At 36.3% G+C, this 10,393-nt stretch overlaps 1 protein-coding gene across 1 annotated transcript; it reads left to right on the top strand.

Moving 5' to 3' along the window:
* Nucleotides 1–2,685: 2,685 nt before the first annotated feature.
* Nucleotides 2,686–9,619, top strand: tmem41b (transmembrane protein 41B). Its single transcript, XM_043245239.1, has 7 exons — nt 2,686–2,952; nt 4,587–4,704; nt 4,794–4,922; nt 5,009–5,102; nt 5,184–5,288; nt 5,373–5,511; nt 7,382–9,619. Exons 1-7 carry the CDS (start codon nt 2,859–2,861, stop codon nt 7,549–7,551), a joined length of 849 nt encoding a protein of 282 aa, XP_043101174.1. The 5' UTR covers nt 2,686–2,858; the 3' UTR covers nt 7,552–9,619.
* Nucleotides 9,620–10,393: the final 774 nt, after the last annotated feature.

Genomic DNA, 10,393 nt, shown 5'->3' with positions numbered 1-10,393 from the left:
AATTTCTCCACAGCGAGTTTCCGTTCCCCGGTAAGACGTGTAGGGAGTTGTAGTTTTTTTTTTTTTTGGTCGTCGACGCTGCGTTAGCGTCACTAGAGGTCCGAAATACCTCATGCCGTACAAAAACAAAAGTTACCATGGTAACTGAGGTTGTTTGTACACAATAACAATATATTTTAAGCATAGCGTTTTTCGTGTCTGTTATAAATGTGTTCACGTATTAAACTTTAAGAAAAAAAACGTATAAAATATCCCACAAAACACTGTATATGGCATATCTAGCTTAAGCTTTAGTAGTGCATTATGATAGAAAAAAGTTATTCAGTAAACGTGTTTGTTGGTGTGCATACGTCTTAGTTAGTTGTAGGTTATGTAACTATTTTTGACATGACTTTCCCTCAAATAGAAAAAAATACACAGCTTTTAAAATTTGTTTAATCATCTTAATACGTTTTACATTTGCATATTCGTCAGATTTTTCAGTGGACTGCTATTATATTTATCAGATAATGAATGCTTCTTGAACCCCTCTACACACCTACATTAAATTAATATTTGTAGAAATTATTAGAAGAAATATACAGACAATAAAACCAGTCAGTTTTGCATTTTAGTCTGTGCCCCATTATTGACATTACTGAAGTGGAAATTATTCGTGCAACTGTGAAATGCTAACTTATGCCTTATGTCTTCATCAGACCTACTTCATCTGAGCATTTGTGACTAAAACTCTGTCACGTGCCTTTCCTCTTCTAAACTCACTTCCCCCTGTGCTGTCGACTGTGATTTTATGTGACAGAGATCCCTATAATTTAGCAAAGTCGCCACGTTTCTAGACAAAGCTTTCAGTATCATGTCTCTTAAATGGTTATTAAATGGTTTGATATTTTAAGCAAAATATAGAACGCGTACTGTTTTCGTCTGTTGCGTGCAATGAGGCACGAGTATGTTTCCTGCGTGTTCAGAAACACTTGAAAGGCTCTTAGTGTGCGATCCTCGGATATTTCTTTTATGATGTCCGTTTTGAACCACTTTCAATGTTGAGAAGTTTATGATGCATGAAGCGTTTTGAAATATCTTCTGATTTGAAAAGTTTAAAAATGACATTTTTGGGATGGCTTTGCGTGACGAACAGGTTCTAAACACAGATCAGCACACACAGAGCTCACGAATGTACTTATTGAGCGACATATCAGACCTGCAGCATAATTTCTTATTTTCATAATTTGTGCCAGGGGCCTGAAACTGGAACGCGGCCTGCTCTGAGTGCACCAGATTTCACTGAGCTGCGGCAATTCTGGCCATTATTAGGCCCAAAAAGGCTTTTTGGAGAAAGAAGCTCTATGCTCGCTTCGGTATAGTGCTTTCGTCTCATGACAGTGGGCTGAAGCACAAGGATCCGGAGGCACCGGGATGATTGTTGTTAGGTTTAGGTTTGAGGTCGGTGTGCAAAAGATTTCATTGGATTATTTCCACGATGACTGTAGTATCATGTGGGCGCAGCTCTGGAGTTGCAGGTTAGAGTCGATGCATAAATGGCACGCCAAAAACATTTCAAACTTTAAAAAGCCCATGCTAGAGAAGTCGCTAAAAGCCTCGAGCAGGGTGGTCCTGGGATGTTGGCAGGGGCTTAATGTTTATTCACGAAGCCCAATTTCCCAATAGATACTCACAAAAATTCGCCTCGGCGCATGTTATGGATTCAGTCCAGGTAAAAATGTTGTACATTTAATAAAAGTCGATTCTCGCTAATCCTATGAGTTCTTTGGAACGCCCGTCTTAAAGCCCGTTTTAAAGTTCTTAAAGTTTTAGGTTCCTCATCACAGTCCTCACTTAACTTCTGTGGCCTGAAAAAGCAATGCAAGCGTGCCAAGATTTTATAAAGAAGATTTGTGATTAACAAGTGTCATATCTGTAGTTTTAGTTTTAGCTACTAAGTGTTGTCCAGTCCGCTAACAGATTTATGGGGCAGTGTCTATTCACACGTGCTATTTTCACTAACTCCACATATCATTGCTCAAATATATATTTTTATTTTAGCACAAACAGCATTACCTCTCTTTACACTTTATTTCACCATTTTGATCTTGTAAACAAGATTTATACAGTATCCGCTTTTGGGGTGATATGAATTATTATAGGTTAGCGTCACTAAAATAAACATAATAATATATTGTGTCTTCGCAAGTTTAATAATGTTTGCATTTGTAACAATATATTGAAATAAACGTAACTATTATTGTTAATTTATGTGTAAAACAAATATATTGTATATTTAAGTAACTAGTAAAGCAGCACGTTACGTTTTTATTTTAGAAGGCAATATCTGAGTTTTGTTGCCTATGTCTTGAGTGACAGCTCTCATGTTGCCATGTTGAGAGAAATATATATATATATATATATATATATATATATATATATATATATGTGTGTGTGTGTGTATATATATATATATATATATATATATATATATATATATATATATATATATATACACATACATATACACACACACACACACACACACACACATATATTTTATTTATTTTTATTTATTTATTTATTTATTTTTTTTAAGTTTATCCATGGCCTTCTATGGAACGTAAAAATATAGTGTCCGTTCAGAACGCAATTTCTCGATATCTTCACTAGATGGCAGTAGCGCTCTGACAAATCCGTTGCCGTCCGAACTGAACAGCACCGAGGAAGAAGAAAACACAGTCACAGGTCACCGGTATCCCGAGAAGTAGGAGGAGAAAGCCGGCTGAAGCCTTGCGTTTAGCTTTTACGTTGACATATGATCTCGGTTAACATCTGAGATCTACCTCCATTATTTTCTTTCGTTGAAAGCGAGCATCATGGCGAAGAAGAGAAGCGGTAACCGCGAGACCGAGAGCAGTCCGCTGGTAGAGCAGGCACCGAGGCCCTCCAAAGAAACTCCAGTCCTCAAAGGTAATTCTGAGTGTGTGTCCTGATAGCACTCTCGCACGGGTACTCTGTGGCTTTCCACAATTACTCGGAGGCCGAATAATAGATATTTACTAGGAAATTGTGTTTGCGAAGGTCTGCCAGACGGAGGTTGACTGCCCGGGACTAACGTAATATCGATTAAATTCTTCTAAGGGTTTGCCGATTATTAATAGATTCTGAGCCGTGGCTTACAGTGGAAGAAATCAACGAAATGCACAGCAAAGCTTCGACTGAAATGGCCCTTAACGTGACTTTATTTGGCTAGTCAAATGGCCTGAAGGATTGTGCAATGCAGCGATGATATGTTACTCATACTTTCAGAGACTAACCTTTAAACTGATCTTTTTTTATTTCGTGCCACATGAACAAGAGCTATTAGTCACACTTTTAATAAGATTAGATGCCAAAGGGAAAAGTTACAGAAATGTCAGTTAAAAAAAAATACAAATATACCAGTTTGTTAGGTTGTTCCTAAAAGTCATTTTAAATATTTAAAATATAAAAAAAACATTTCTATAAAGTTTAAAAATGTAAGTTATTTTTGTACGTTTTTTTTTTTTTTTTTTTTTTTGGTCACACCATAGGACACAGACACGCACCTGGTCTGCAAAGCCAATCATAAGGGTCTTTTTTCGTCTGAAAGATGAACAAATTAGCTTTCTGTTGATGTGTGGTTTGTAGTATATAACTATTTGAATATCTGAAATGTAAATACGGAGTTAATCACCTCTTCATGGAACATGATATTTAATATTCCAATGTTTTTGCCATTTTTTTAAAAATTTTTACTATATATATATATATATATATATATATATATATATATATATATATATATATATATATATATAATTGTACTGTTCTTTACATTTCAAAATGCCATTAATAAAAAAAACTCAAATTCATATAATATACCACAGTTTTCTTTTAATATTTTTCTAAATCCTTCCAAAATAATCTCGAGCAAATACAATGATAAAACAAATAAAAACAATTTTTCCTTTTCCAGTACACAAAATTCGTAGGTAGGCTCATACGTTCAGCTTAAATCTTTCCACAACATGCTTAAATGGAGCATAGTATATATATATTTTTATTTATTAATTCATTTTGCTATTAATACAAGGATGAGAACGTGTCATGCTTTGTCCCAGTGAATATTACTGTGAAAATGAAGCCCACTAGATTTGTATGACAGTTTTTGTAAATGCACGTATTAAAAAGATTCGGATTTAATGAGGAATAAAACTAAAACGTCTTCAGCCTAACGACAGTCTATTTTAAATTCATTTTATGAATGTTTAACCAAACGCACTAAATAAAGACCACAAAGTCGATGACGTGCTAAAGCCTGTAAACCTCTTGGAGTGACTTTCACCCAGTTATTTTCGTGAGCCGGTGTGGCGTCAACCGCTCCTTTAAGATGATGTCACATTGTTATGTGATTTTTGGCTTTGTAGTTCTCCAGCTCGGCACATACAAGAGCTCCCACGGGCCCGAACCCCCCCCCGAGGGCTCGCTAACAACTGATGCAAATGTACGCAACGCATTGCACAGGCGATATTCGAGGTCATTCACAATGTGTGTATTTTTTTTTTTTTAAACGATTCTCTCAGGAGCCCAGTCGCCGGGAGGAGCCTCCGCACGCATGTCAATCCTCCTCCTCGTCACTATCTTTGCCTGCTCTGCTTGTGTCATGTATCTGGTGTTCAGAAATTTCCCAGAACTGAGCGAGTAAGTCCGCCTCCTCCTCTCGAGTGTAGTTTTGCGTGCGAACCTAGATGGTGTCTTTACGGTAAACGTTCGATGTTTGTGTCTTGCAGAGACGAGAGAGAAAAAATCAAAATACCTAAAGACATGGATGATGCCAAGGCTTTGGGCACAGTACTGTCCAAATACAAGGACACATATTACACTCAAGTGCTTTTAGCATACTTTGCTACGTATATCTTGTATCCTTTGTGCCATGATTTGTTTTTTCATGCTTGTGTCAAAAATCCTAACAAATTTGGAGCAGCCTTAACTAAGACCTTCTCAGCCTTCAGACGTTTGCCATCCCAGGCTCCATATTTCTCAGTATACTGTCTGGTTATCTCTACCCTTTTCCGTTAGCTCTCTTCCTGGTCTGTCTGGTAAGCGCCTCGTTTGTAGGCTAATTCATTAAGAATTACCCGATCCGTTTTTCTAGTATGACTTTGTTTTGTGTTTTTCAGTGTTCGGGCCTCGGAGCGTCTTTCTGCTATATGCTCTCTTATCTCGTTGGGAGGCCAATGGTCTACAAGTACCTCACAGAGAGAGCTCAGAAATGGTCACAACAGGTACGATTTTCATACAGATAGCCTTAATTTTTTAATGTAAATTGACTGATAACGCTGAGCCGATGTCGTTTAATGTCAATGCAGGTGGACAAGCACAGAGAGCACCTCATTAATTACATCATTTTTTTGAGAATAACTCCTTTCCTTCCGAACTGGTTCATCAACATCACCTCACCCGTCATTAACGTGCCTCTGGGTGTCTTCTTCTTGGGCACCTTCCTTGGTAAGATTAATCTTTGAACAGAATAATTGAGAGCAGCATGTTTGTTGGTAATACATTAAACATGCACGAAATAGGTTGGCAAAAGGTTCTTTAGAGGTTAGCAGTTTTCTCGTTTTCAAATGCCATTTTATGGGACAAAATAGAGCGCACGCCATCCGTTTTTGGTCCGTTTTGTTGGAGGGGAAAGAATTAAGTTAAATATGAGTCAAACCCATTGAAACGTGCACTTGAGATTCAACTAATGAGGTTTTTTTTACTTCTAAATAAACTTGAAAACAAATGAGTTTATGAAAGTAAAATGCTTTTGTAAGGTTAATCGTCAGGCTGCTAAAAATGCATTTTGTAGACTTGTAGGAGTACGCTTGCACATAGATGCTCTCATAGCTGAAAGATGTGGGCTAAAAAGCCCCAAAATGCTTTATGATTCCATTACGTTTTTAACAGTTTTTAATAATTTGTATACTCTATGGGTCTAGCTTCCACATCCTGGTATTTTTAGCTGTACAAAACAGTTAGTTCTGCTCCTTGATATTAAAAACCGGTGTGCCTTATGTTATTTTAATGCATCATCGTAATTATGAACACACTGGTTTGTAGTGCAAGCAGTTTTACAGTTTACTGCACGTTGCTATTCTCCTCGTTATTTGCTTATAGCATCTAATGAACCTATAGACTTGCTTCCGTGTTGAAGAAAAAGGTATATGGCATGCTATATATTGCCCAACCCTAATTCAGTCTAATACATTCATAATGATCACAAATTCAACACATGGGGGCAGAAATGTATATATTTGTACTTTAGTTTTCTCCAAAATGTGCCATAATTACACTGCGATATTGTTCAACAAACAAGACTTACATTTTAGACAACATGTAGCCTGTTTTTACACTAATTCACCAACAAAACTAATTCCAAACACAGCCACAGCACTGTTTTTCATTTCTGACAAACATGAGGGTGATTCATTACAAAACCAATGAATTAATTAACCGTTCAAAATGGTTTATTTCATTCGCAATTCTTATTAACAGACTTGCTGAAAAAAATTAATTTTGATATTTTCATTTGCTTGGTAACAGCCCAAACGTCTCTCCTAATTCGCTGATGTACGTGAATCGACCACCAAACTGAATATGAATATCAAAAAATGTAAGAGATCGGCACAGTAACGCACTCGGCAAAGATATTGTCGAATTATTATAATGGAGAAAATTCTAAATTCTGCAGCATTCATAGCATTCAGATAAAATATTAAAAAGAAAAATAATAATTTACAAATGATAATACACTCCATTATTTGCAATGAGTCGTATAAACGGCAGAATATCTGGCATTTTAACATTGTGTAGAGAGTCTATAGCATATACAGAGTCTATATTTAATAGCATACGTCTAAGAAAATACAGCTTTTTTTCACTTAGTGTAAATAGCATCTATCACTATAGCTATTTTAATTAGTGTAAATAGACTCTGCCTAAATTAAATCTTATGCACAATAATACTATGAAGTAACCACTAGATGTAGCTGTACCTGTGAAGCCTTGTATTTAAGTTTAAATATATAGCATGATTGATTTATTTCTTTTTCCAATTAACCTTCTTTGTTTTGTGTAAGTATAAAAAAAAATAAAAACTGTTTTCACTCAAGTAGTTCCAAACCTGTATGAATTTCACTGAACACACCGTTTTGGGTCACCATTGACTCCCATAGTATTTTTTTTCTACTATGGAAGTCAATGGTGACCCAAAACAGTCTTGTCTTTTCTTTTGTGTTCGGCGTAATTTTCATTTTTTGTGCGAACTATTCTTTTAACTGTGCACGCTTTGTTATCGCCTGACAGCTGTGGTCTGGTCTGTTCTGTACTGTAGGAGTGGCCCCTCCGTCGTTCGTGGCGATAAACGCGGGGACGACGCTGTACAAGCTGACCACGGCTGGCGAGGCCGTGTCCTGGAACTCTCTTCTCGTGTTGGGGGTTTTAGCCGTTGTCTCCATCCTGCCCGTCTGCTTTCAGAAGAAACTCCAGCAGAAACTTGAGTAGCGACGACCAACCCCCGCTTGATCCAACTCAGGAATGATACTGGTCCTCTAAACCTCTCCTTGCGTTCTTCTTTTCTTTTGTGCATGTACCACAAACCCTCGTTTCATCACGCGACGGACCGGCCTCTTCCATCGTTTCGACGGTACTTTCATGGGATGAAAAATTCTGCCATCGCTGATCCCCTCTAGCGTCAAGCAATATTTTCCGCGCTGATGTCTTCAGTGGATTTTTCAATATCTTCCACGATACAGCAATGATTAATGCGAGACACGCTGGAAGAGACAGGCTTTCAGTCCCTCTGAAATGGAAAGTGCCAACGGAAACCTTTTTCGGCTTATTTAACGTGTTTGAGAATGAGGTATTACATGCTTCAGAAACCTTTTTGAGGGTGAGCTTTGCGGGTTTTCTGCTTTTCTTTTGTATTTCTCATGCCAGCTGAGACTGCGGTAGGGATCAGAACGGACGATCTCTTAACAGTGCCCTGTGTACTGCTGCTAACTGTAGACGATAATGCTCGATTCTTGTTATAGACCTAATTTTTCCCCCCGAAAACTGATAAATACGGACGATGCCACATTAGTATTACAGATCGATACTGTAGAATGCATATAATATAACAGCCTTAATATTACAGGTTACTTGAAGTAAAAGAAACGGAACGAATATAGACATCACACGAGCTATTAACATCTTTTTTAGCGTTTCAAACACTTATTTCTTCCTTTACGTTGGATGCAACCGATTGATTTAGTCAAAATGCCAAACGATTGTTTTTATGTGTTTTTCAAATGAAGTAGTTCATCGTTTTAAGTTTATAGTGCTATTGCGATTTGCTTTAAAATATTCCTTTTAGCCACGCGACAGTGGGAAGTATTACATTTAGGAAATATAGGAGATTTGTAACCGTTACAGTTGGTTTTCTGGATCTAACGAAGCCGAGCCACTGTAAACTTTTAAATGTATGCCTATTTAAAGGAATGGTTCACTCAAAGTTTTGCTTGGGAATGTGCCGTCCGAGATGTAAATGAGTTTGTTTCTTTATCAGCCGATAAATGCTCTGCGGTGAATGGGTGCCGTCAGAACGCGGGTCTAAACGGTTGATTAAAAACGTCGCAGTAATCCAAAATTGATGCAAATAACCGCAGTCCATCAATTAATGTCTTGAGAAGTGACCGTGGACCGCAGTCGTGGGGATTATCGCCATGTTTTTATCTTGTTCTGACGGCACCCATTCACCGATGATTGCTAAATTTGATCCGAATCTGTTCTGATAAAGAAACAAACTCCTCTACATCCTGGACGGCCCGAGGCTTAGTAATTTTCTTTTTTGGGGTTATGCGTTAAAACTCTACAGTTAAAATTGCCTTTCGGTAAAATAAATCGGTCTTAATGTCTTAACTTTTGTCTAATACCTGCAATGCTGTTGTATCCTGTTTTTTTTTTTTTCTGAATACCTGGAAATAGTCTTTAAACCTTCAACATGCTCATTTCCTGCCTGGAAAGGAAATGGTATCAACAATACGAGCAAAGGGGATTAATAAACCATTTGCACTGAAATTTCTCTTAAGTGGAAGGGTGCGATGAGGGACAGTTCTTATTCCAGATATCATTACCCTGTTACCTCATTTGAGTTGTTCTCTCATGTTGCATTGCTTTATGTCTGCAGTTTTTATTTGAATGTAAAACCTAACGTTTAGTTTTGTCGTCTGTAAATGTCTAAGTGTTCCCAGCAGCTCTTGACATGGATGGCACTAAACAGAGAAAGCGGATGTTATGCAGTTGTTCTGTAACCGTTTCAAGCTGTTTATGATGATAAGTGTGTTGATATGCCCTCTCTGACCCATTTATAATTTACTAAGTCGTACTCATTCAGATTTTTCTCTAGCATCTTTTTACAGAACTCTATCAATAAATTAAGGTTACTGATTACAGTATTACATAAGGTTTAATCGACAATGTACTGTCATGTCCTGTATTTTTAAAATCTATTCATTTACGTCTGTACATTTTCTTGGAATATAATATATTTATTATGACATGATTAAATACGAGTAACATTTGCTCTCAACTCTTCTGAAGTTGCTTTGTCTTCATTATTAGTGGAAAAACCCCCCAACTATTATCACATTTTGAGGCAGATAGGATGTTTTATATAATATTCATCAGTATAGTCATTATTGTTTTAGAATTTATTGTGAAATGTTTTGATTAAATTTGGGGTTCATAACCTTAAAAAAAAAATTATATGACGTTCATATTTGTTGATGTCTTAACACTTCTGTGAGTAATACATTTTGTAAAGGTTAAATTGTTTGAAAAGTAAGAGCACAAGAGTGTTGGATTATTATAAATATTGAGTATATATATATATATATATATATATATATATATATATATATATATATATATATATATATATATATATATCTCAAAAAGCAAAATATTTGTATATATATATATATATATCAGAAGCAAAACAAAAATCACATTTTGCCTCCATTTGTACAATAAAAAAATGGAAAAAGTGTCTACCATTATACCAAACCTTTTCATTTTACAAATTTGGGATAGATTAACAACATTTCTCATGATTGGAGAGTATCTTTATTGTTTTACTAATCATTTTTTTATTCATAATTCACAATCTATTTATATTTAGAACTTACGTTAATTGATTTCTTCTGTTGGCACATTTAAGGTTCATCCCATTGTTTTTTTCAAAAAGCAAAACAACCGTTATTTTAAATTAAAAGACGCTAAAGTGATGCTAGGAAGTTTCGAGTTTGTTATAAATTAATTCGATTTCCAAACGCGCCGCCAGAGGGCAGCATCGAACAACACA

This window comes from Puntigrus tetrazona, chromosome 7, assembly GCF_018831695.1.
Source record: "Puntigrus tetrazona isolate hp1 chromosome 7, ASM1883169v1, whole genome shotgun sequence".
Lineage (NCBI taxonomy): Eukaryota > Metazoa > Chordata > Actinopteri > Cypriniformes > Cyprinidae > Puntigrus > Puntigrus tetrazona.
Note: the sequence above shows the minus strand (reverse complement) of the source record. Positions and strands in the feature narration are given on the sequence as shown.

Coding starts and splice junctions, on each gene's coding strand:
- tmem41b (XM_043245239.1), top strand. CDS start 2,859: ATGGCGAAGAAGAGAAGCGGTAACCGCGAGACCGAGAGCAGTCCGCTG. Junction 5,103..5,183: donor CTCTCTTCCTGGTCTGTCTG/GTAAGCGCCTCG, acceptor TGTGTTTTTCAG/TGTTCGGGCCTCGGAGCGTC. Junction 5,289..5,372: donor CTCAGAAATGGTCACAACAG/GTACGATTTTCA, acceptor ATGTCAATGCAG/GTGGACAAGCACAGAGAGCA.